At 52.3% G+C, this 26,713-nt stretch overlaps 1 protein-coding gene across 3 annotated transcripts in view; it reads left to right on the top strand.

Annotated features, from left to right (window-relative positions):
* Positions 1–26,713, top strand: part of MINDY4 (MINDY lysine 48 deubiquitinase 4) — a 120,145-nt gene that overhangs the window by 58,149 nt on the left and 35,283 nt on the right. For all 3 annotated transcript variants that reach the window (XM_070369492.1, XM_005889141.2, XM_070369494.1), the window contains 6 exons: positions 3,283–3,389; positions 6,404–6,520; positions 7,688–7,776; positions 17,599–17,697; positions 19,308–19,371; positions 20,443–20,508. In XM_070369492.1, coding sequence (XP_070225593.1) covers positions 3,283–3,389; positions 6,404–6,520; positions 7,688–7,776; positions 17,599–17,697; positions 19,308–19,371; positions 20,443–20,508 — 542 coding nt within the window. The remainder of the gene's footprint in view (positions 1–3,282; positions 3,390–6,403; positions 6,521–7,687; positions 7,777–17,598; positions 17,698–19,307; positions 19,372–20,442; positions 20,509–26,713) is intronic.

Below are 26,713 nucleotides of genomic sequence, written 5' to 3' on the forward strand. Positions count from 1 at the left end.
CTCACCCCGGTTCACCTCTCTTGGGTTCACTTCTGACCACTTTGGTTAGCTCTTACATGCCCCGGCACAAACAGGACTGTTGAACGTGGACGGAGGTGATGAAAAGTGGTCTTGCTTTCCTGGAGGGTGGGGTTGGGTAGGATGAAGGAAGAGAGGTGTTTTCTGAAAACCACACCAAAGTAAATGACCTTCAGCTCTTCACTGCTTCAGGAGGCGATTTAGCCAAGTCTGTGGTGGGTTCCACAGTGGAGTATCATTTAGACTGGGCTTTGAAGGATGGACAAGATCTTATCAAGTAGAGATGTGAAACAAATGATGTTTGAGGCCGTCTCTGGATGTGGGTGGAGGATGAGTTTTAGGGGTAAGAGCCTGGATTTTGGGAGACTGGTGGGGGGGCTCTTGGAATAGTCTAGAAAAGAGGTGACTGGGCCCCTATCCTATCTGGGGAAATCCTCTGGGTATTTCAAGACCCTGCTCAAATATTTACCATTTATGTGAAGCTTTTCTGACCCTGTAGGCAGGATTACTTGCCTCTTCCTCTCTGCTCTTAGAACCTTTGCCCTAATCTCCATTTTAGCACTGACCTCATGTTGTATGTTTAGGGCTCTGTCTCCGTCTTTAGTTAGTGAGCTCCTTGAAGGCAAGGATGATGTTTTCATCATCTCTGGACCTCTTCTGTCCCACATACCCAGTCGCACATCACGGGTCTTCAGTAAAGTGCTTGATGAGCAAATAGAAAAATAATGACACATTGCTATAAAAGTGGAGAGGGAAAATGTGGGAGGTGGGCAGCTTTATGAGGCATTCTGGGGGCAGGATAACCTGGAGGGTAGAGCAGCATGCTGTGTGGGAGAGGGTTGAGGTTTTGGCCTGGGTCCCTGGTGGAGGGCTGGGGAGATGGATTCTATAATCAAAATAGAAGCCTGGAGGGGTTCAGTGCTGAGATTCCTGAGTCTGGGGCATTGGGGCGCTTCCAGCAGAAGACATCTTATAGTCAATGGGAACTACTGAGTAGGGACCTGGAAAAAGAGATAGACAGGCCTCTATTAAGTATTTCCAAGGTTATGTATATGTTTTCTTCCTCCAAAGGGTAAGTTAAATGGTATAGGATATAAAATCCCTGGCTTTTTTTCAACCAGACATTTACACTGGGCCTTAAAAATAGCAACTGAAAACCATCAGCATTTGCAGCTGGGTTTGTCTGCTTGGCCAACATGTCACGCCAGAGTGCTTTGTTTTCCCCTGCGTGGCGATCCCGCCACATCTGCGCCTGCCTAACTGTCCTGAACCAGTTCTCTGTGCAGGCGCCAACCGCCTCCTGGCAGAGGCCGAGAGAGGCTGCCTTCTCCTGGGGGCTCCACCCAGTCAGCTTCCCATGGGTCCCAGCCTCCATCCTTAGACTTAGTTCATGGGCTTGAGCAGAGCACGTTTCAGCCCCGGTTCCCTTCGGGACATCCCAGATTAAACAGCAGCCTCCAAATAGGCTTAAATCCTGCCCTCTCTGGGCCTCCCAGAAGCAGTCTGGGCTGAGGCATTGCTGAGGCTTGGTGGAATCGCTCAGTTCCTCTCCCGCTCTGTTTCTGGGCCTCAGATGCCTAGGGTTGAATTAATCACACATCTCCATACCTTAATGAACATTCTCAGTTTTGATCTTTGCAAAGCTTCCCATTGTCCGCCCTCTTACTTTTCCTTCCTGATTTCATTTGAGCCCCACCCCACACTCCCATGACCCTCCTCACTATCAACCACTCCACCCTCTTGTATTTAGTGATTTCTTTTCGCTTGTGTGTGTTCTTGCAAAAATGTTTAGAGTTGCGTGCATGTGTTTATACTGGATGTAAATTGTGTTGTGTTATAAATTGCATTTTTTTTCTTACTTTTTCTATCCAGTGGCATGCTTTCAAGACCTGTGTATGTTACTGTGTGAACATCTGGTCTTTATTTCAGGTGTTTTTGTAAGACCATGGTCACAGGGTGGCTTTTCTCTAAGACCCTCACTAAAAAAGTTTCTCATTTAAATTCCAGACTTACTGGAAACTTTTGTTTCAGCCTAAAGGTAGAATCTGTCTCCTTTTCAGTGGACTGAGCCTCTAGGAGTGGGCCTCATGCTGTGCCTGGTCCTCCTCCAGGGAAGAAAAGGAGGCTGTAGAGTAAGATGTAAGGCACGTGTCCTGGGGATGTTGACCTTTGAACAGTATCTCAGAAGATGCGCGGCAGGGACCGTGACATTTCTATGGTCCTACGCACACAGGCTTATGGCAGATAATGTTGAGGTCTATACAGTGTAGTGTGCTTTTTAAGTAATCATTTAGTCTTGGGAAAAGGGTGGGAGGAAGTCTCCAGAGGCTCTCTGGAGACCAGCCTGCTGAGCTCTGCCAGCATCACTGCCTTGGGCTGTTTTCATGTGGGTCCCGCATCTGAGGGTTCTGGTAAGTGGTGCCACAGCAGGCGTAATGGCGAGAGGGAGCCTCGCCTGCCAGGAAAGGCACAGGCTGGTGTTGCCAGCACTCACTCTGGGACCTTCTCTGGGCCTCCATCACTCCAGCTGTGAGGTTGTATTTGGAATGTGACTTGGTGTCCCTTTTGGCTGGAGATCCATGGAGGTCTGATTGGCAGGATGGCAGAGCTGTTGGGAGCTGGCCTGGGTTTATATTCTATCTCTGTAACTTTCCACCTGGGTGACTTTAGGTCAGTGACGTAACTTGTCTCAATCTCAGTTTCCTTATCTGTAAACGGGTGTGATGATAATTACTCTCTTGAGGAGAGAGTGGTGCTTAGATGATAAACATAGGTAGTGAAAACCACAATAGTGATAATCTATTATAACTGTCATTATTCTCTCAGGAAGGGCAGCACTTTCTTTCCTACTTTTGCCCTTTTCATGTTTATCCTCGGGGGGACAGATCTGTGGGTCATGTCCGCCTTTTGGAGGAATCACATCTGGGCCAGGCTTTTCCGGGACTGAGTCAACAGCTTAGGCCTAGGCCTTTGTTTCTGAATGTCCACAAGCAGAGCCTTCTAGTGGACTGAGAGCCATGTCCCAGCTGCCAGTATCCTTGGACCAGCATGGGGTGACAAGGAGCAAGGGCTCTTGGTCTGCCTTCTCCTTTCTGATGGGGGCTTGGGAGCCCCAGAGGGTCCACAGGTGGGTGGATGGTAGAGGACCCCTCCTCTCATCCCAACCCTCTCAGCACTCATCAGTGTCCTGGGTGTTAAATGGCCTCCTAATCTGTTCTCTGTGCATCGTAACGAAGAGCTCACATGGCCATGGTTTTCTTTCAGAGGATGTGGAAGATGAATTGGTAAGGGAAGAAATCATCCTGTCTCCAGTCTCATCAGTGCTCAAGCTGCAAGTAGTATCCAAGCCCATCGACCTCTCGGTGGCGAAGGTAGGTGTCAACTGCAAAGTGTGAGGTGATGTGTTTCTTGATTTGAACTGGTGTGAATTGGTGTGGTGTGACTTGAAGGCGTCTTGATTTGAGTTGGTGGGAGGAGATGATCTTCCTCTCTCTGCCTTCATTCATCTCGTTATAATCTCCCAGTTATTGTTGAAATGGAAATTTGCATGTGATGTGGAGATAAACATGAGCGGAGAGTCAGGGAAATGGGGACTTAGTGCTGGCAGCTCCCACTCCCTCTCCGAGAGTAAAGGTGAGGATACAACATCTCTTCACTGAAACATTCCAGGATCCAGCTTTTCTTTTGGCCCAGAGCTGCTTCACCATGTCTGCACCCGCTAACTCCAGAGTTGAGCTGGGAACAGAATAATCATCCTCATTGGCACGACTCTGCTCCTGCACTGGTCCCCTGAGCGTTGCTCAGGCTGGGCAGCGGTGAGGGGAGGACAGGGGAGTGTGGCTAATGTCTCAGTGCCATCTAGGGTCATGCTAGTGGGCTCCTGGAGTCGATTCCAGGAGCTGGTCCCTGGCCTTAGCAGCCTCCTCTGCGGGGATGTCCTGAGAGTCACAGGACTTGGGGAGTTGGTTCCTGGCCTTAGCAGCCCCCTCTGCAGGGATGTCCTGAAAGTCACAGGACTCTGAGTTTCTGGCCTTAGAAGCCTCCTCTGCGGGGATGTCCTGAGGCTCACAGGACTTGGGGAGCCAGTCCCTGGCCTTAGCAGCCTCCTCTGCAGGGATGTCCTGAGAGTCACAGGACTTAGGGAGTCGGTTCCTGGCCTTAGCAGCCCCCTCTGCAGGGATGTCCTGAGAGTCACAGGACTCTGGGAGCAGGTTTCTGGCCTTAGCAGCCTCCTCTGCGGGGATGTCCTGTCCTCCTCTCCATCTCCACTGCCAGAAGGCCTCACCCTTCCCTGTGGCCAGCAGTTCCTGCAAGATGGAATGAGGCTCCTGCTGTCCTCCACTGGCTTTTCAGCCAGGATTCAGGAAGAGAAAATAAAACTCCTGGGGACACAGCTGACCCTCTTCTCTTCCTACTTAGCAAGTATTTGCTGAGCACACAGGTGAAAAGTCAAAGGTTTTTCTAGAGGTTTTGTCCCTCTTCATCCCTCCCCTCTCTTTCCCTTCCTTCTTTTGAGACCACAGGGAGGGGGTCAGGCAAGGGGTCTTAAGTACTCCCACGCCTGGGAGTAAGTGCTCTGGCTGTCCTTAGCCACAGACATAGCCACAGGCTATGACTCTTTGTAGTGGGTACTATCATTTTGGGAGGGGCCCTCAGAGGCCCCTAAAGACCACCCAGTAGTAGCATCTCAAAAAACAGCAGAAAGAACTGAGACCCCCCACAGAGAAAGGACAACCCAGGGCACACGGCACCCACAGCAAGTGGAACCCAGGTTTCCAGGCTCGTAGCCCTGTGACCTGGCAACTGTACTATGCCTAGATGAGAGCTGTCATCCTGTGGATGAGAGAACAGACATAGGCTTCAGCCAGAAAACTCAAGTTCCTATAGTTTCTAGGCTCCCGGGAAACTCAGTCCAAATACATGGATGACTGTAGTTGGTGCAAGAAGGGGACCCAAGCCCTGATTTAGCCACCCCTCTCTCCTATGTGGTGTCAGCCCACATTTGATGACATGGGGGAAAGTGCTCGGTCACAGAGTTTTCCCCTGTACTTAACGAAAAGAAGGGCTTCCCAAGTGGCACAGCTGGTAAAGGATCTGCCTGCCAATGCAGAAGTTGTAAGAGACGTGGGTTTGATCCCTGGGTTAGGAAGATCCCTTGGAGAAGGAAATGGCAACCCACTCCAGTACTCTTGCCTGGGAAGTCCCATGGACAGAGGAACCTGGCAGGCTACGGTGTGTGGGGTCGATAAAAGTTGGACACCGTTGAGCATGCATGCACGAGAAGAAAGAACTGACCTTAGAGGGGAAAATGAGTCTGTAGGAAAGATATGACCTGGAAAGGGGCTCTGAGCATGTAGTGACAGAATCCACACGTTGGCCCCTCAGATCCTCTGGAGTGTAAAATCACGACAGAGAGAGGAGAGGCAGCCAGCATAGGGAGGGACGTCTGGGGAGAGGCTCCGCTTTGCCGTCCGAGGGCTGGTCAGTGGGGAAGTGTTGGCGCTTTCTGGGGCTCTGGAGGGTGGGGCTTGGTTTGATGGGAGAGCGATGTCAGCCAGAAGTCTGAAGAAGATAGAGCTGCGAAAAAATGGAGGGGCTGCCTTGAGAGATAGTGGGAACCCCTTCACTTGGTGGTTGGGGTGTTCAAGTTTTGGGGGGCACCGGCACCACTCTCTGGCGATGTTGAGATTCTTACATATAGGAAGGGGTTGTACCGGTGTTGGGTTGGCAAACTTTTTCCATAGAGGGCTAGATCCTGTATTTTTGGCTCTCGATCGCAACCACACAACTCTGCCATTGTAATCTAAAAGTAAACACAGATAATATGTAAACACACGGGTATTGCTGTGTTTCAGTAAAACACTATTTACAAAGGAAGTAGAGGGTTGGATTTGGCCTGTGGGTCATAGTTTGCTAGAGGTTCTCAAACTTGGCTGTGCACTGGACTCATTTACAACTAAGGATCACAGCCTCTGACGCCGAGGTTGCACTTCAGTTGGTCCAGCATGGGGTCTGAGCATCAGGATTGTTCGGATCTGTAGGTAGTTATAATGTGCAGTCAAAAATCCCCAAGGTCCCATGTAAGACTAAAATTTTGTGTATCGAGGAACGTCTGAGGAACCTAAAAGGATTTTGGTTTGGATCAGCACAGGCTGGTTGGGTTTACAGATGTTCCAGAGGTAAGACCCTCAGGGTCAATTTTCTCTTTCCTCAAATATGATAAAAATGGGTTTGTAAAACAAAAAGGGAGTAGATGACCCTGCTGGAAAACAGACTACCCTGCTAGATAGAATTCAAGACCAGCTCCTGTGGGAACGCAAACACCCAGCCGTGTGTTGTTGTTTGCTTTTAAAACAACCAATAAAATTCTTTCTTCTTTTGACAGGACATAAAGACCATTCTGTTTGGTTCCAGCTTTTGCTGTTTCAGCGATGAGTGGAAACTTCAGAGTTTTTCCTTTAATGACTCAGTATCCTTAAAATATGGCATTGTGCAGAACAAGGCAGGTTGTTTTTAAGGGCCCCCCCGGGACCCTTCTCTGGGCCCAGCAGGGACATTGTCACCCAGGACAGAAACTTCACTGTGGCTGGCAAAGCAGGCCCGGGGAACATGACCCCTAATATAAGTGATGCGTGATGTGGGAATCCTCACTGCGAGGGAATGGGGTAGGGGCCCCTGTGTCTACTTGGGGTTACCAGAGAGGGTCCTTTAGCTGAGTACCTCGAGTGGTGATTTTACTGGAGAGCTGGAGAAAGGATGCTGGAAACAGGTGGCAGCTTGAACAAAGGGAGGCTTGTGAATACCTAGGAACTGCAGAAGGGGGCAGAAGTATCTGGTGTGAGAACCAGGAGAAGTGAGGAGGAGAGGACACAGGCAGGGAAACGTAAGTAGCTTGTGGCAGGATCTGAATGTGGCTTAAATACATTTCCCAAAAGGTGTATCTTCAGGGCCAGAAGATACTATAAAATCCAGCATCTCATCCAGATTCCATTTCTCAAGCCCCAAGAGCCTCCCCCTGCCCCACACTGCCCCAAGGAAGTGCTTCTGTCCCTACCTTGGGCAAGTCGGCACATTTTCTCGCACCCTGAGTTCAAGAGCACCTGTGGGCCCTGCTCTGACAGTCCTTGTACTTGTTGATGGCTGCAGGGCTGAGCTCCTCAAGGAGCCCCCTCTCTCTGAGGCACACCTACTGGGTGCCGAGGCAGGCTACGGGCCAGGGACAATGTTGCTCACACAAGTGGAGGTGGCCCAAGGGGATCGCGTTTAGCTGAGGTGGTCAGGGAAGCCTTCCTGGAGGAGGAGGGCTTTAGGATGGGTAGATAATTGACACCTTCAGCCTGTGGACATGGAAACGTGTCTCTGGATGACTGGACATCTGTGACGATGGCCTCTGGTGGGTTGTGAAGAGTTGCTTTCCTCCCATCACACACCTCACATTCACACATCACACATACATTCCTCTAGCAATGGGTGCCAGGGTCTTTGCCATCTTCTCCCTGTGACTGAGAGTCGGCACTTCACGGAAGTAGACACCATGACAGAGACCCCTGTTTGAGGGGCCTGGGCTCCCCGTGTTCTATAACCTGTGGGCGGAGGTTGGTTCTGGAGGAACAGAAGGCTGAGCCCTGGGTCAGTTCTCACAGGCACTCAAGCGTGTCCTTCCTTGCAGGGTGGTCCCTGTGGGGTCCTGGCGGCTGTCCAGGGCTGTGTCCTGCAGAAACTCCTGTTTGAAGGAGATAGCAGTGCTGACTGTGCTCGGTAAGTCAGTGCTCATTCCGGCAATATCTTCTTTTCCCAAGGCTTCTCCTCACTGTCCAGAACAAATAAGCAAGGAAACGTGTGTTTGTTCCCTGATATTTCCCGTCTTCTGGAAAGGGAAATGGAGGCTGGCTAGCAGGGCCAGCATGGGCCTGTTTAAATGACCTGCATGTGTTTGTGTCTTGTGAGCGGGCAGGCTATTTAGGTCCTGTTCCACATGAGAATCAGCAGCTGGAACAGCAGTGAAACTCAGGCCACCCTCACTGCACCCCCCCATCACCCCCCAGCACCCCCCACGCCCCGCCAACCCAGGAATGGAGCAGCAGCTGCCTGAATCCTGTCCACACCCAGGTCACTGACCCCTGCGCTGAGCCCAGGCCTCCCCTCCCTCCCCTTGTTAGCCCATCTCTGCCAGCAGCCATCTCCCCACACATGGTCCAACCAGCCCCACAGGACATGGCTTCCACCCTCGGCCATTCATTCTCCACCTCACACGCTGAGTTTCTGCACACAGCTCATTCTCACGCTCACTCTCTCAACACATGTTTCTGGAACATTCTGTGCAGGCACAAGTGATATAGAGAGGAATAGATGCATTCTCTGTTTTCCAGGGTGCTCTGTGAGGTTGAGGGACAGAGAGAAAACCTTGATCCTACCCTGTGGTCGGTGCTCAGTTAGAAGGATTATTGAGGGGCTGGCCAGGGGCAGACCAGCTTGGCCAATTTGAAGAGGCAGCTCTCAACCTATAACTGCATTCCCAATTGTTTTGAGTAACCCTCAGAGTTACAGAACTTCTGGCACTTGTTCTTTTTTTTTTTTCCAGTTGAAATCTAGCATATATACTGGAGAAGGAAGTGGCAACCCATTCCAGTATTCTTGCCTGGGAAATCCCATGGTCAGAGAAGCCTGGCAGGCTATCGTCCATGGGGTCACGAGAATTGGACATGACTTAACAACTAAACCACCACCACAACATACATACAGAAGAGTACACAACTCAAGAAAGTGCACAACTCCTGTATGTTCTGTTTAATAAATTATTGCAAAATCACACACCCATGAACACATCCCCAGATGACGAAAGAAAATATTCCCAGCATCGTGGACGCATCCTACCCAGTAGACACTTCCATTCTCTTCTCCAAAGTTGTAATTAACCAGATTTGAAAATCACAGTTTAGTTCTGCCAGTTCCTGAACGCTAATTAAAGGGACTCGCTCTTGACCTAGGCATTTTGGTAGCTTTTTTTTTTTCAAAGACAACAAGGCCCATACCCCTCATTTATTCATGTTCGGTTTACTGGGAAAGATACTAGTTCTCCAGGTACCCTGTCAAGCTTGGTACAAATGAAACATGTTTTGCCAGCCTAAAGGATGTGGCCTTAGACAGGGTCCAAGTGAAGGTATCTTTTCATGCTTGGAATTTTATAATTTGTCCAATAAGATGATTTGTCTAATTACTTTACGAAGTAATAATCAAGGTGTTTGATTTCAAGCTGAAAGATGCCATCCAGAGGCATAGCGTGTCTGTCAGCAGAAGCCCAGTGACATAGCATTTCCACAGCAAGGTCGGACTTTGTCCTGTTCTTCTCCCCTCTGCCTGCTCTGGGGTCCAGTCCAGTGAAGTGGTACCCATGCTGTGGTCGGGAGAGGCCCATGTAGTGCGTGATGGTCCCGGATGATCCCGACTGGCTGGGTGGGACTGGCTGAGTGAGGGGCCTCTGGCTGCCCGCTCTCAAAGGGTACAGGGACCTTCTCCGAGCACATATGCACCCCTTGTCCCCTTTCCCTCCTTGCACAGGAGAGAAACACACAGAGAGGACTTAGTAGGCATTTGGAGGGGGTGCGGGGCCAGCATGGTAACTGTGGACTTGCCCTCATGGGACCTACACCTGAATACAAGAGCCAAGACGAGTGGGAGGTCGCGGGACAGGCCAGGTGCTCAGGGCCCACCTGGGCGTGAAGAGGGTTGGGGGGTGGTGCTTGCTGGAGACGCATGGCACTTTAATCTTACTGAGATCTGGATTGTGAGCAGGACTCCCAATGGGCTTCACACACGTCCTTGCATGAACTTGTTCCTCGCTTGGTTTCTCCTTTCCCAGCAAATCCCTCAGACTCCTCCCCGGCTCCTCACTGTGCAGAAGTTGTGACTCAGGGCGGCCTTCCCCGAGCTCCCCAGATGCTGCCTGCAGGCCCCCTACCACGAGATGCCCTTTTTATCCAAGTCATCACCTGCCCATCGCCTGCACCCCGGAACTCAAGACCCCTGAGAACAGGAGTCTTCTTGGACTTCCTGATCCATAGCTCGTTCCTGGCATCCAGCCCCAGACCTAGTCCACAGAAGAGGCCCTCAGAATTTTTACTGAATGAAGGCATGGACAAATGCATTAATTATCCAGGCTGATTGGGAGGGGAGGGGATGGTATTCCAGTAAAGAGAACAGCATGTGCAGAGGCCCCAGGGCAGGGAGAGGAGCTGAGAGTTGCCTGGGGTGACCAGGGCGGAGTTGCAGAGGGGCAGGGTGAGGCCCCGGGCTGGTGGGTGGGTAAAGGCTGGGCTGCCAGAGGGCCCTCAGGGCCCAGCAGCCTGCTCAGGTCAAACCTTGGCTTTGGCCATTGTGGGAGATGTTTTATAATTCATTTCAGCCCCATCCCCTTCAGAGCTGCTTTTGAACTTGGACTTTGGGCTTCTCAGGGGAAGTTGTGGATCATTTCCCAACAGTTAGGAAGTTGGTTCCCCGAAGGGCTGTGTGTGCGCATGGCAGACTTGGTTTCTCGTCTCCCACATTACAGCCCCACTGAGGGGCTGTGACAGCCTCTGGATCCCCAGGCATGTCCTTGGGGAGGAGTTCTGCTTTCCTTCCACACCCGAGAGGGAAGCCAGGGTTTGGGAGGCAGAAAGCCATTCCGGCTAGAGGCCCAAGACAGGCTCTGGGTGGAAAGAAACACGTACCAGCTGAGAGAGGAGTTGGGGCCAGCCTTGACTGAAGGCCCTTCAGGGCCAGCTGGTGGTGCATAGCGGGAGGAGGTCGGAAGGAGCTGCTGGCTGCTGGGGTTTATGTATGGGGTGTGCCTAGTGGGAGGGAACCCCGCTCTGGGGGATGGAGGCCTGGCCAGGCTGAAGGAGGCCTGTGCAGATTGGCCAGGAGAGCTCGGCCGGCTGGCCAGACAGGGTCCCCTCCCCCAGGAGGCATGGAGGGATTCATGCTACAGAAGAGTGATTCACCTTTTTTTGGAGCCCCACAACTGAGGTGCTCCTGGTAAGTCCCTTCCCTGTTGCCTGGGGCCCTGTACTGAGAGCTGCTCTCCCCGCAGGCCTAGCAGAGTGGGCTCCCTTCCTGCTCGCCTTGATGGCCAAGTAGACCCAAGAGTGGGTGTTCTTCATGACCAGCCTAGAGGGAGGGACAGAGACCTTGGCCTAGTGACCCAGGCTCCCTTGTCTAACCAGAGCCGCTGCAAGTGCCTGAAGGGACTCAGGAAAATGTGGCTCTATGGGGCACCAGCTCGGGGAGGTCCCAGTGGTGACAGGTTGTGGGCAAGGGACACCAGCTGCCTCTACATCTTCCTCCCGTGTCTCCTCCTCCTACTGCCATGCAGTGGGCCTGACTTTGCTGAGGCATGAACCTGCCTTGGGGCTGGAAGGCGATTGAGGATCAGAGGAGAGTCCTCCTGGGTTCAGGCTAGGACTTAGGTCAGGCAAAGGCCAGGGGAGTGCAGGGCTGGGGGCTGAGGCTGGCAGCAGAGGGATGGAAGGGTGAAAGTCAGGGTTTGCTTGCAGAAGTGAGGCCTTCCAGATCAGAGGCCATAGAAAGTTGTCCGTGCCAAGTGGGTGTTGGTGCACCCTGTCAGTGCCTGTGCTGAGGCTGGGGCAGTGCTCAGCTCTGGGCACTGAAACAGGTTAGCCTGTTTCAGGATGGGGGCTGCTAAAGAGAGTACTAGACTGGCCAGAGACCTGGATCACAGCCCGTGGGCCAGCAAGGTTTCACTTTCTCCATTTGGGAATCTCTGTCCTGCCCAAGTCTGACTTAGTAAGGAAATGCAACCTAGTCCTTCATAAATGAAGGGCTGTGCAAGTGGGTGGGACCTGGGAATCACCTACTAAGGTATATACAGGGAAACTGAGGCTCAGAGACAGAAAGATGCTGGCCCAGGTTCACACCTGGCCTCCAAGGTAGAGCCAAGCTTGGGACGTGACACCCTGTGTCACACCATGCTGTGCCCCGCAGGAGACGCAGAGTACCAGGACAGCCAGAGAGGCCAGGAAGGGGCTGGCGCCAGGAGGCCAAGTGTCATGGGCTTAAAACACCCGAGGGCTGGGCCCCAGACAGACTCAGTGATGAAGGTATGGCTCTGTAGGTGCTGTAGTTCACAAAGGGCTTCTGGGCAGAACCTCCCCTTTTTTCCTAATTTGGAAAAAAAAATGCAGAAGAGTCCAGTGAACTCCTAGGGATCTGCTGCCTCACGTGAGGAAAGCGTGACATTAGACGTCCTGCAGGAACCTCTCGCAGCCCCAGCACCTCTGGCTGCATGGATTCATTTGTATGATCTCGACATTGATTGGGTTATTGATGTTGCTGCATGAGCTGTGTGCACTGAGCTGGGTTTGAAACTTCAGTCCTCCCTTTTGACTCTGAAATCCGAGATTTCAGAAATGATCCGCTTAAAAAAAAAAAAAAAAAAAAAAGCAGGCAAGCTCCTCTGTTCCCTCTAGGAACACCGCAGAGGCCCTCATGTCACACAGGGACAGGGACAGCATCCGCAGCTGCCACGCTGGGCCCTTGGGGGTCTCTTGGACCGAGGTTGGTGGGCCTTCCTGCACTGGGTCTGCAGGTCTGGTGGGGATGCCCCCCTGCTCGCTGCCTCCCCAGCAAATGATGGGGAAACGGTTCTGTGAAAGCCGCACAAGGATGTGACTGCACCCTCCAGGGAAATCATGCTGAAGTAAAGGCTTCTTGGCAGCAGTCATGTTTTTTCTGCGGGACTGTCTGCCTTCATTAAGACTCATTCCATCAGGCCGGCAGCCGGCCTCTGCTCAATCGGGGAGGATGGAGCCGGACGGCAGGACTTGGTGTTTTTCCATTCCAGGAGGGGCCGTGCCGGCCGGCTCAGCTCGTGGGAAGCAATGGTGAGCCTCGTTCCCCTGAAGGCCTGGGACATACCATGGGCTAGGGAGCTGTCCTTCTGCCTCCACTTCCCTTCTCAACTGGGGAAGTTGAGGCCCAGAGAAGGAGGGGCGCTTGTCCAAGGCCCCTCCAGACAGTCAGTGGAGCCAGGCTCAGATTCCAGTGGAGCCAGGCTCAGATTCCAGATCCAGTGGTCCCCAGGCCTGCGCTGGCAGCATGTAACCCTGAAAGGGGGAAGAAAGACCTGCAGTTGCTTGCCAGCTTTCCTCTGATTCTTCTGTAGGCTCAGACTGGCGGGCATGTCAGAGTGGACAAGCGAGCCTGCTTTGAGTTAATGAGGGTGGGAGAACCATCTTTTTAATCTGATAGACCTGGATAATTAAGCCAAACTGAGGACGTATTCCTCCCTGACCCCCATTGCCATCCCTAGACAAATCCTGCACTTCTCCTGCGAGGAATTAGACTCTTTTAAAGAAACTTCCCTGGTGGCTTAGCAGTAAGGAATCTGCCTGCAATGCAAGAAACCCTGGGTTCAATCCCTGGGTTGGGAAGATCCCCTGGAGGAGGGCATGGCAACCCACTCTAGTACTCTTGCCTAGAAAATCCCATGGACAGAGAAGCCTGGTGGGCTACAGTCCATAGGGTCGCACAAGAGTCGGACACGACTGAGTGACTGAGCAGCAGCAAAGAAACTTCTTTTGGTTTAGGAGCCCTGCCAGGTGCTGGGTTCGTGGTCGGGGTTGGAAGAAGGCAGTTCAGCCCCAGCCTTGCCAACAAGGTGAAGGCAGAGACTGAGTTCCCCCGGGGAAGGCGGAGGCCCAGTGATTCACCACAGCACCTCCCCACTTCCTCTGGTCATCTGCACCCACCACAGCCCTGGACACCCTGCGGCTGGTTACATGGCACAGGGCAAGGCTGGGAGGATGCTCGGGACATCTGGTCCGGTGTCTGCATTTCTGGGTGGGGAGGTGAAGGCCAGCGAGGGCAGGGGGCTTCCCCAAGTGAGCCAGGAATGGAATGCAGTCCCCACCACTGCACTTGCCCCCATGCTGCCATCTTTTGGAAAGCTTGTCTCAAAAGAAAGAGCCAGAGGAGGCCCAGGGAAGGATGGAGAGGCTAAATGGAAGCCAACGGAAAGAACCAAGACTTTGTGCAGAAACATGGACATTCAGGGGGTCTGTAACTAAAGCCTGTGAGACCAGGAAGATAGGCCCCTCCCAGGAGCCAGGTCTCTTGATGGCAATGCAGGCACAGGAGAGACAGGCTCAGAGGCAGAGGGATGCTGTGCCCGATGCCGGGGGCTCCAAACGGCGGATTCCACCTCCCATCCTCTCCTGCTTCCCTCACTGTCGTTTCACTTTGTCCAGTTTTTACTAACTGTGTGACCTTCAGTTCAGTTCAGTTCAGTCGCTCAGTCGTGTCCGACTCTTTGCGACCCCATGAATTGCAGCACGCCAGGCCTCCCTGTCCATCACCAACTCCCGGAGTTTACCCAAACTCATGTCCATCGAGTCCGTGATGCCATCCAGCCATCTCATCCTCTGTCGTCCCCTTATCCTCCTGCCCCCAATCCCTCCCAGCATCAGAGTCTTTTCCAATGAGTCAACTCTTCTCATGAGGTGGCCAAAGTACTGGAGTTTCAGCTTTAGCATCATTCCTTCCAAAGAACACCCAGGACTGATCTCCTTTAGAATGGACTGGTTGGATCTCCTTGCAGTCCAAGGGACTCTCAAGAGGCTTCTCCAACACCACAGTTCAAAAGCATCAATTTTTCGGCGCTCAGCTTTCTTCACAGTCCAACCCTCACATCCATACATGATTACTGGAAAAACCGTGGCCTTGACTAGACCGACCTTTGTAGGCAATGTAATGTCTCTGCTTTTCAATATGCTATCTAGGTTGGTCATAACTTTTCTTCCAAGGAGTAACCTTAGGTAAATCATTTAGGCTCTGTGCCTCAGTTTCCCCATTGTAAAAGGGGACAATAATAGTATCTCCTTCATAGGGTGGCTTTGATGATTCATGCAGTAATACGTATGAAGTGCTCCTAACAGCTTCTAACATGATGAGTACTTATAATATATGCTGGTTTTTAAAGTCTTATTTGTGGCCACCCTGAGAAGCTCTCAATGAAGGGTTACCTGCTTCAGCGTTAGTGTGAGTGAATGTTTGGAAGCTGACCCAGTAGCTCCGTTTGGGGGTTTTCCAGCATAGACGCTCTAGGCAGAGTATACAATCTGGGCATAACTTTGCAGCACTCTTGCTCATGTTGCAGGATTTAGGTGTGTGTGTGGTGTGTGTGCGGGATGGCCGGGGGTCCCCTGGTCACACCTGTGCTGCAGGAGGAACCTGCAGTGAGTGTGTTCAGTGAGGGTTGGAGGGAGGGCAAGGCAGAGCAGCAGTGCGGGCCAGCTCGGCTGAGGAGCAGGGGCAGGAAGGGGTGAGCGTGGGTGCTCAGGAGCTGGGACTGCTGGGACTGACTGTCACCTGGATGGGGGCAGGGCCAGAAACAGGAGCTGTGGGGATGATGGAGGCCACATCCATGGGCTCTGATTCCAAAGAGATGAACGTCCAGCCCTTTCCCCTTTGTCTGACAAGCCCGGTGTTCCCGGCCCTCCACGGTCCTTGGCGGTCGCTCCTGAGTCCCAGAGCGATGTTTCCTCACCTTTGTTTCCATAGTTGACAGTGGCCCGCAGCCAGTGCTTCCCAAGTGTCGGGTGCTGATGGCGGGGTAACTGTTTCCAGAGGAGCAGGCAGGCTTCCTGAGGCTGCAGACACCCCAGGCACTCTGAGTCTCATTTCCCAAGTGGTTGAGCGCTCGCTTGTCTCGTTGAAAGATTGCCTGGTGTCGGTGGCTTGTCGTCACTTTCACACCAGATGTCGGGGGCTCTCCGTCCTGTCAACTCTTTGGCCACAGCCAAATGTCAAGTGGGGACACTTCCATAAAGACAACAATCAAAAGGTACCATTTAACGAAGCATCCTCCACACTCCAGGCACTGGCCGTGGACCTGACGCACATCATCTCATGTAAATCGCCCAACACGATGCAGGAGGTACGACTGCCACGGCCAGTTTAGGAAGTGGGACATGGAGGAACCCTATGTCACGTTGCCTCCCACTTTAAAGACACGGCACCACAACAGCCTAGGTGCAGACGGCCGGCTCCATGTGCCAGGTTCTAGGTTGTGAACATGTGCTGCCCCCCATGGTGACCTGCGTCCTGGTCTCCAGGTTCTCCTTTCCTACCCTGGGGAGGAAGTACAAACAGCAGTTTCCTCCCAACAGCTCAGCCTGGAGCTTAGGGTACTTGGTAACTGAACACATGGGAACTCCCTCCGTACTCCTGGGAGCCCCGGCATCAAGCCCCTTTTGTTCCTTCAGTAGCAGAACACTCAGACACTCAGCCTGCCTCTGTAGGAATTTAGCCCAGGATCCAGGGCTGGGCAAGAAGCACAGTTCTGTGGAGCCCTGGAGACAGAAAGAGCGTCTGTATTTGACTGCTGCTCCTTCTCCCTTATTGACTTCATGCACTAGGGGCCTCTTGTGTGTGTGTAAGTGACTTCAGTCACGTACAACTCTTTACGACGCTATAGACGGTAGCCCACCAGGCTTCTATGTCTATGGGATTCTCCAGGCAAGAATACTGGAGTGGGTTGCCATTTCCTTCTCCAAGGGATCTTCCCAACCCAGGGATCGAACCCACATCTCTCATGTCTCCTGCATTGGCAGGTGGGTTCTTTACCACCAGCACCACCAGAGATCTCTCTGCCATTGTTGACACCACTGAGTACCTGTCCTTCTTAAACCCTTTTGGTCCTAAGATAGTACTGGCCCCTCTCTGAGATCTGCCCTTCCTGCCTCCCTCCCTGCCTCTCTCATATACTGGAGTTCCACCAGGCTCCAGCCTTGGCCCCGCCTCTGCCTGGTTCATCCTCTCTCTGGGAAATCATAGCCACTCAGAGTGCCCAGGACACCTCACAGGCTGGTGGTCCATAAACCTCTACTCAGCCCAAGCTGCTCTCCTGGGCTTTAGAGTGACAGCTTCACCTGGATGGGGGGGTGGGCATGGGGGTCCCTCGGGGGGAGGTCCCGCATGCATCTCCTGTCACCCCACTCCCCGCCCTGTGCCCACATTTCAGCTCCACCATACACTCACCCCAAACCCTGCAGTCATCATGAATCCTCCCTTTCCCACGTCTCCACACCCCATGTCTAAGTAATTAGCAAGTCAGGCCACTTCCTGTCCACACTTTGGGTCTCATCCCCTATCAGCTGGAGGAGCACAGGGCACCTCTTTGCTTGCATGAGCCGCTGTCTCCGGGGCCCGGGTGTCAGGACTGGCCCAGCTGGGGTGGTCAGGGCGTGCCTCTGTGTGGGGTGGCAGCAGTTCTGGGCCCAGTCTCCCAGGCTGTGTCAGAACTCGCAGGCTTTTCTTGCACGCACCTCTGGGCCCTGCCAAGTCTCCAGAAGCCCCTTTGCTCCCGTGGGTGATTTTCTCAGCCTGCTCCTTCTCCAGCCCTGCTGGGGCCCCCTTCCTCTCGGCTCTTTTCTTGGTCCTCATCTGCGGAGGCCCCAGTCCCAGGTTCTGTCTGAGTCCTCTGGGTGGCAGAGGAAAAAGGACAGGCCCTCTGCCTCACGGCTGTGTTGTCTCTAATTTCTGCCACTACAGGCCTAAGCTCGTTTCCCTTTCTGTCCTCAGGCTGCAGCCTTCAAACGCTCGCAGGACCCATTGCCTGGCCTTGGCCATTGCAGACATTGTGTGGAGGGCTGGCGGCCGCGAGAGAGCCGTGGTCACACTGTAAGTGCTTCCCAGGGCTGTGTTGCTACTCTCCTACCTCGGGCGGGCTGGGCTGCAGGCGAGCTGGCTGTGTGCCTTCTCGTCATTGGGGAAATCGTCTTCTCATGCAGGCGGTCTGGGGTGAAGGACTGTGTCTGTGTCCTCCTAGACCCCTGCCCTGTGCTCCAGGTCAGGGGGAGCCCAGAGAGTTGCCCTGATGTGCTGGGCAGCCCTGCCCTGGGAGAGGGCCAGCCCTCCACATGGCCCCAGTTGAGAAGGTGTCAGATCCAGGGACCCCATCACTAGGGAGCGCTGGGGGCTGTAACCCACCAGGGAAGACCCCTGGGCCCTGGCAGCCTGTTCCCCTCTGTATTTCTCTGATCTGAAGACCCTGGAAAACAGCCTCTAGGCCGAGCCAGTCCCCAAAGTACGCTCCCATTTGCTGTGTCTCTCGGGCCCGTGTTCAGATGAGGAGACTCAGAGAAGTGAGATGGCGGTGGTGGAGCCAGCGCAGTCTTCTCCCTGCCTGTCCTGCTAATGGAGGACCCCACCCCCATAATCCACAGAGATGGTCTGCCGATTCCTCAGCCTGACCCTTGAGAGTGGAAGCCTCACTTCATTCCAGCTGTGTGGCTAAGCTTTAGACAAGGGGGTCAGCCCGCTAGGGCACAGTGGTCAGGAGAGCACAGCGCTTAAGAGACTCTAAAGGCTGACTCCCAGTGCTGTTGCTTATGGGCTGTGTGACCTTGATGAATTGACTTGACTTCTCTGTGCCTAACTTGTTTACTCATCTGGGAAATAGAGGTGATAGCAATGATTGCTTAATGGAGTGATTGTGAGAATTGAATTGAGTCAGTATAAATGATATATAATAAATTGTAGTATCATTGATCAGTTTAATCATTTGTTCATATAAATAAGTGGTAAAGAGTCAGATGAAGTGCCCAGGATAAGTTCTGGCACATACTAAGCATCAGGTCAGTGTTAGGGATTATCGTCGTCACCACTGTTGTTCTCATCGAGGGCTTGTCCTTGGTACCCCTGTTCCAATTAACCTACAAACCCTGGCCCTTAGGATATGCATGGAGAAAAATTCAATTTCTCCTCACTTTACAGATTAAGAAACAAGCCCAGAGAGGGGCAGTCCAAGGCTGCCCAGCAGGCTCGTGTCATAGTGGCTCCAAACCCAAATGCCACTTCCAGTCCATGCCGCTTTTGGCTCCACGTACAGAGGCTGTGTAAACAGATGACCTCCAAAAGAGGCTGGACTTCCTCAGGTCCCCAAAAACCACGGGCAAGTGAGCATTCCTGTCTGGAAATATGCTCGTCAGTGGGTGAGAGGCAGACTTTTGGCTGCCAGGATCTGGGTTTGGTTATCCCAGGCTCTCCTTCAGCTGTCCTTTTTTTCCACTCTATATCAACCCCCTCGCCCCCCACTCCCGCCTGTTAGTGGAGTTCTCTGGACCAGCTTCGTGGGTGACTTCAAAGCGGCGAAAGCGGCACTTGGCTCCCTTCTTTCCTCTGGGCCACCTTTCTGTTTGTCCTCCCTGAGTGGCTGTGTGGTTTCACCCTGGCTCTAGGGCATGTCTTCTCTGCGAGCAGAGACTCACGCATCTTCTTTTCCTTTTTAGGGCTTCGGGAACACAGCACTTCAGTCCAACAGGGAAATACAAAGCAGATGGAGTCTTAGAAACAGTACGGCTTTCTGGAAAATTATCACGCGAACTTTGGCTTTGTTTGGGGACAGTCTCCTTTCATATAAGTAAATCCCTTGGGGCTGGGCAAGCCCTCCCTGTGCCCAGGCCAGCAGAATCCTCCACCTGGGGTTGAGGTGGGGGGCTTTCCAGTGGACTCCAGCCAGAACTGGCTTGATGGCTAAAAGGCTGACAGGAGCTCTGTCACACAGGTTGTACAGAATCTGAAGTCCCTACAGCACTCTTTTGGCTCAACCCAGCCTTCCCTGTGCCCTCTTATGTCATAGAATCCTCTCTGGGATTGCAGTGAGAGGATGCTGGGGGTGGGAGGGAGGGGAAGTGGAGAGCAGAGAAGAGCTTTGATGGACAAAGCCAGACTCGAGAAGACAAGGATGGGAAACTGTGCGACGTGTGGACATGCAGAAACTGTGACACTTTCCCACACGTTAACTGCTTCACTGAGAGTTTCGTTTACTTTGTTTATTTCCTTTTGGACATATGTGTCCTGGGATCCTATCTGAGGATCTCACTTTGTCGAATGTTTTCTAGAAAAGTGTTTTTTTCTGACCTGCCTGAGAAAGCCCAGGAGACTCATGATCATTGCTTTGCACTGAACTCAGGACACTGCCTGCTGGGCTTAGAACTGGCTGGCGGTGGTGATCTGGTACAGGGTCACTCACCCTGTACCCGCCTGGACACCCTGCCCTCAAGGTGCTTCTCAGAAATCTGAGACTAGCCCTCAGGGTTCAGCCCTACCCATCAGCCTCACATGATATGCGGACTCCTGGGCTTTTGTCCCATGGTGTCTTGAATCCTCAGATCTCTAAAGGCAGGTCCAGTGTTGCAGCAAGGTGGCAGCCCCAGAGACCCCAAATGGACTCTGCAGCCCTTAAGTCACACATAGCTGCGGGAGCCCCTCTGCACTCCTGCTCCTGAGGTCACCTCTCTCTGATTGTAGAGTCATTCCCCGTGGGGTCCGCTAGCTACGGGAGTCAGGGCCACAGAAGCTCATCCAGCATGGGGTCCATCCACCGGGCCTGGCTAGTTCACCCTGTGTATTTGTGTTTCTCAGCTCATCCTCCACAGTTTGACCTGCTATGAGGAGCTGGTGACTTTTCTTCAGCAGAGCATCCATCAGGTACGAACCATGGTTTAGTGTGTGGGATGTGCATTGCTCAGCTTCTGCTTTCTTTGCGGAAGAGATGCTGGTGAGCTGGGGTTGTTCCCCATTCATCCCCAGCCTGGGGCGGTGGGGTGATGCCAGCTGGGAGGCCAAGGATCTGACCTCTGTCACTGAGTCCTAGAAGTCGGGCCACAGCTACAGATAAAGGGAGCTGCCACAGCGAGGGCTGCAGAAGCAGAGCAAGGATGGAGTGGGATCAGACTAAGGGAAGCTGTGATCAGACTGTGATTATGAGAGCCTTCCCTTTGAGGGCGAGCAGCTACCTCTGCAGGTAAAAACCCCTTTGTCAGTGGGTGGGGCCCCGTATCAGCTGGGGAGGTGCCTAGGACGTGGATCCCTGGGCTGGGTTGGAGGTATGAGCACTCTTGTTGGAGACCCTAATAGTAGAGGACCTTGTGTCGTGTCTTGGGAGGCAGGGCTGGGCTGGCCAGGGCCACTAGAACATCCGTCTACTGGAGGAGAGCCATACGTCTGCTCCTAACTGTGAGATGGGTCAGAACCCAGCCAGCGTTCAGAGAGCCGAGGGAACTGAGAGTGTGGCTATAGCCATGGGGCTCCAGTAGTGAAGAACATTGTCTCTGGAGCCATCTCCCTGTGTTTGCATCTAGGTTACACCCCTTGGTAGCTCTGTGACTTTGGGCACCCTAATGCACCCTCTGTGCCTCAGTTTCCTCCTATGGAGCGTGAGGACGGTGACGGAGCCAGCCCCAGAGCTCCGTGCGCAGAGCGCCTGGAGCACTGTGTCCTGCGCCGTATTTCCAGTGGTCGTTAGCTTTCACTGTGGGTGTTTATCACCCTGGTTGTGATCTCTTAAGGCAACCTTGAGACAGGTTAGTTATAGTCAGGTAGAAATGGGAGGAAAGCATGGCTGAGAGGAAGCAGCCTGAGGCAAGGCTAGGGATGGACACCCTGTGAGATTCCCAACCATCAGGCCACACAGTTCTAATGTCTATGTGCTGGGGCTGCAGGAGAGAAAGGCAACGAGGCCAGGCTCTTCTGGGGCACAGGCCAATCTCCTGCTGTCCCCTCTGCCCTCGCTTCAGCTGTCCAGGCTGTGGGATCGGCCCTTTCAGGCTCCAGAGAAGGCATGAGAGCATTTGGTGGTGAGGGCAGAGGGCGGGAGGACTCATTGGTTATGGGACCAGGCTGAACACGCCTGCTGTCAGAACACCCTCCTCTGGCACAATTCCTGGAAGACGCTGAGGGTCCGGGCATAGCCCGGGGAGTGTTCTGGCCCTGACAGCACAGATGCCCCTTGGGTAGAAAAAGGGGGCCTGTACTGAGACCTGCACAGGGAGGGTGCCGTCCCTGAGGTGCCGAGCCACCTGCAGTCCACTCCCCCAGAGCTGATGCCTTGGGCATGACTTTCCCTGAGGAGAGGCCCAGAGCCTGGCCTGACCCGGAGTTAGGTGGGAGGGGCTCTGATGTAGGAGGGGTCCTGGCCTTGGCGTTGGGAGTCCTGGGTAGGCTGTCACTTGCTGCCTGTCCCTGGCTTTCTCTGTTTCTTCATGGGCATCACCCAGTGGGCAGTCTGTCAACACAGCACGCTCACCTCCGGCCTGGAGCAGGGGCCCTGGGACCTTCTCTGTTTTATTCCTTGGTCACGTGTGGCCTCAGGAACGTCACCAGGTTTCAGTGGCCTCATCTGAAAAATAGAAGATGGAGCAGTTGGGGGGTAACTTTCGGCTCTTTGTTGTCCAACTGTGATTCTTAAAGAAGAACCTTAAATGCATGGGAAGGAATGTCTTCCAAATTACATACGAGGCGAGCTAAACAGGCAGAAAGGACGCCTTGTATTAAACACACCAGAGCAGTGTGAGCTTACAGCAATGCATCTGAGAGACGAGCAACTCCGGACAGCATCATGTGCCTTTAGGAAAGCCAGGACCGAGGCCACTTATGTCCACACTGTCAGGTGAAGCAGAGCTGGAAGAGGGGAGCTCTGTGGAGCTACTCTGGGTCATAGTAGGGCGTGACTGCTCACATTGTCCAAAGATCTGAGGCCCTGTCATTGCCCTGATGGCCCTGGGGTGATCCTTCAGCACGAAGATCATCTACATCCTTGTCTATAAATGGGGTCTCCCTCCTCCCTTGGCCTGTACCCCCAGGAGTTTTGATGAAGCCCAAGCCAGACAGTGAATGTGAAAGAGGTTCTGCAAGTGGGGTCCTCACAGCAGTGGGAGCTGCCTTCTTCCTGCCACACGTCTGGGCTCAGGGCAATTCTCCGTCCTCTCCTGGCATTGATCTCTGGGTGCGAGCAGTCAATATTTGGCCCTTGCTCTGGAAGGCGGTGTTTCCCGCCTGCAGTTGAATTTGTGTTTTTGCTGGAAACTGTTGAGCCATCTCAGCACTCCCCTCACCAAATTCATTTTTCATGGCCTGGGCCTAAGAGGGATTCCTCGTGCCAGGCCTGGAAATTAACACGGAGCCACGTCTGCCCAAAATAAATAGCCTCCTTACTGTGTTTTCATTACAGCTCACCCTCCTGGTGAGATGTCTGGCCACCGCCCCCTGCGAGCTGGGGGATGGTCCCGCCCCTGCCTCCTACTGGGGTTCTCAGTGGACTCAGGTCTCTCCAGAGCCCCAACGGCTCAGGGGAATGGCCCCTTCTTCCCAAGCAGTACCAGACATTTTTCCAGACCCTGCTGGTGCGTTCCAGCCCATTTGCCTGCCTGGGCTCTCCTTTCAATGCAGGCACTTTGCCCTGTGGCCGTCCATGGCTTGGCAGCTAGAATTCGATGAGATAATTTTAATAAATGTTTTTTAAAACCAAATGGGATATTTGGTGTCATTCAGTCGTGTTCCAGCAAAGGCCAGATGCTCCGGGTGGGGGTCATGTCCAGTCTCACCTAACCTGTCCACACAGACAGGCATATCCTTGGCTCGGTGAGTGCTGCTTGGAGATGTCCCCAGGACAGTGGAAAAGGCTGGCCTGAGGATAATAATAGTTCTCTACATTTGCAGAGAGAGTTAGGCTTACAACGGGCATCTGTGTTCATTACTTCATTGCAGTCCTGCAAGTAGGGGGAAATAGGCCCTGGGAGTGCCGTGGCCTCCCCAGACAATTGGCAGAAGTATGTAGGCATTTCAGAAGGGGAACCTGAGATCCAGAGAGCTTTGTCACTCCCTAAGGCAACAGGCAAGCCTGTAGTAGAGCCATGACAAGGGTAATCGTGGCCTGAATCCTCCCGGACCTCTGTCCCCCCCGCCCCACCCCCGTCCCCATGCAAGGATATTAGCATTACTCTTTGCAATTGTCAGAACATTTCCACCAACCTGGCCTCATAGGATGTGCCCTGTAACCCAAGGAAACATGCGACAGAGATACTCGTTATCCCCATTTTGCAAATGGGAAACTGAAGACGACAGAAGTGAAGTGACTAGCCTGAGGTCACAGAATTAGATGACACTGATTTAAGATTGTTGTTAATTCATTCACTCCACTTCTCCACACCCCCAAAACAAACAAACAAACAAACAAACAAACTTAAAGTTACTTAGGAGATGCAGGAGACGCAAGTTTGAGCCTTGGGTCGGGAAGATCCCCTAGAATTGGAAATGGCAACCCACTCCAATATTCTTGCCTGGAAAATCTCATGGACACAGGATCCTGGTGGGCTTCAGTTCATGGGGTCGCAAAGAGTCAGACACTACTGAGCTCACACAGAGATAAAAAGTGATGTCCTTGGTTTTTTGTTTGTTTGTTTTTTCGGTACTTCAACTGTAATAAACCTGCCCTGTCTTGCCTCTGAGTCTTTGCATATGCTTTTCCTCTCACCTGGAACAAAGTTCCCTTCTCTTCTGATTCCTCCTTGTCCCTTGGGTTTCTGTCCAGACATTGCTTCCTAAAGAAAGCTTTCCTTGACACTCCCTCCTTCCCAAAGCCTCAGGTCTGTATTGACAGCCCTTCCTATGAGTTTCCAGAGAACCTTGTATTTCCCATCAGCATAGAGCCCCTTCCCCACCCCCCTTTTTTCAAGTTGCTCGTGATTCTTTGTTTCCTGAGTTACTTCTTGTGAGGGCAGGCCTATGTCCACCTTGTTCCCAACTTCCCAAGTAGAGCTTTAGCAGGCACATCCTCTTGGCACAAAAAGTTCATGCAGTAATTGTTTTTTTTTTGGAATGACTGATGAATTAAATAGGTGAAAATAAAGATTTTATGTGTATGTAATATTTAGAAAATGCTATGCTATGCTAAGTCACTTCAGTCGTGTCCGACTCCGTGCGACCCCATAGACGGCAGCCCACCAGGCTCCCCTGTTCCTGGGATTCTCCAGGCAAGAACACTGGAGTGGGTTGCCATTTCCTCCTCCAATGCATGAAAGTGAAAAGTGAAAGTGAAGTCACTCAGTCGTGTCTGACTCTTAGCGACCCCGTGGACTGCAGCCCACCAGGCTCCTCCATCCAATTGAACTATAGTTGATTTACAAGGTAGTTCAAGTATATGACATAGCAATTGAATATTTTTATAGATTGTACTCTATTTAAAGGTATAAAATAGTGACTGTATTTCCCTGTGTTGTACAATATATTTGTGTGATATACATGATGGTTTGTGGGCTTCCCTGGTGGCTCAGATGGAAAAGAATGTGCCTGTAATGCGGGAGACCCAGGTTTGATCCCTGGATCGGGAAGATCCCCTGCAGAAGGGCATGACTACTCCGTATTCTTGCCTGGAGAATTCCATGGACAGAGGAGCCTGGCAGGCTGCAGTCCACATGGGATTGCAGAGTCAGACCCGACCGAGTGACTAACACTTTCACTTTCACAAGATAGTTTGTACCTCTTAATCTGCGACCCCTTTCTTGCCCTTCCCCCTTTCCCTCTCCTCACTGATATATATCTGTGAGTCTGTTTCTGTTGTATTATTTAATTCAATTATTTTTAGATCCCACATAAAAGTGATAACATATAGTATCTGTCTTCCCCTGATAAACTCTATATTTTGACGAAAAGAAAATATTATCAGAAGTCTGAGCTAAAATAGTTTGAGTAGTTGAATATCATATTTGGCTCTGAGCTTCCTAGCAGCCAAGGCAAAACCAAAATGGAAATACAGTAAGTTATATAATTCTCATTCTTCCAGGAAAGTAAACTTTTTTTTCAGTTTTAAGTTCAAAAAGAAACTGATCACCCATTAATAACAATGACTATTATCACAGGCAGCATCTCCAACCATAACTCACAGAAGTGGTATTGTCCCCATAGGAGGATGAGTAAGGCCTTCACACCCATTTGCAGCTGGGAGAGCGTTCCTCTAGGAAGCAAAAGTGACATAGTCCATCCTAGTCATTCATGGCCTCTGGGCCTGCCGGGCTCACTGGAGAGGTGGGCCTTGAGGACCTGCACCAGACTGACTGTTAACGCAGGTGTCAGGCCCTGTTTGAAGTACTTAATCTTAAGTACTCAGGCGATCTCACTTAATCTTCACAACAACCTCATGAGGATGGCTCCTGTTTGTATGATCCTTGTTTTACAGATGAGAAGACTGGAGACGAAAAATTAAATGTCCCTGTGGTCACATAGCTAGGAGTTGGGGTTCAGAGCCGGAATGTAAACCCAGGCAGCAGACCTCCGGCTCCAGACCAGGGTTTGAGACTAGGGGAAGGCAAGTGGGGCACTCCTGAAATTCAAAGGGGTCCCCTCAAACCTCAGTAATCAGCATAAATGACATTTTAGTGCAATAGTTAAAAACTATTAAAATTAATCTGAAAAAAATTCATGATGAACAGCAAAAAATTTTGAAAAGACAGGCTCTGCCCTTGCACTTGCCAGGCTCACCTCACTGGCACCTCCCCACCTGACCCTCCTCCATCCTGCTCCCTGCCCAGTGCAGTTCTTAGGACCCCGTAGGAATAAGGGATTTGGAATTGGAGGGAGCCCCCTGGATTCCCAGTGGGCTGCCTGCAAGTTGTGTGACCTTGGGCCAGTTGCTCAATTTTTGAGCCCAAGTTTCCTTGCACAGCAGAGGGCAGTGAATATGGTGTTTATCATATAGGCCTGGGGTAGTTTTAGTTGTTATAATGAGCAGAAGACACTTGCATGGTAGTAGAGGCCAGCACTGTCCACGAGCTTCCAAGACTCTGAGGCCGTGGGTGTTTACTCCCTTCGGGGGCACTGCGTCTGCTCCATTGTCACTCAGGCTTGTGTGTTCCTCATC

This window comes from Bos mutus, chromosome 4 (genome assembly GCF_027580195.1).
Source record: "Bos mutus isolate GX-2022 chromosome 4, NWIPB_WYAK_1.1, whole genome shotgun sequence".
Classification (NCBI taxonomy): Eukaryota; Metazoa; Chordata; class Mammalia; order Artiodactyla; family Bovidae; genus Bos; species Bos mutus.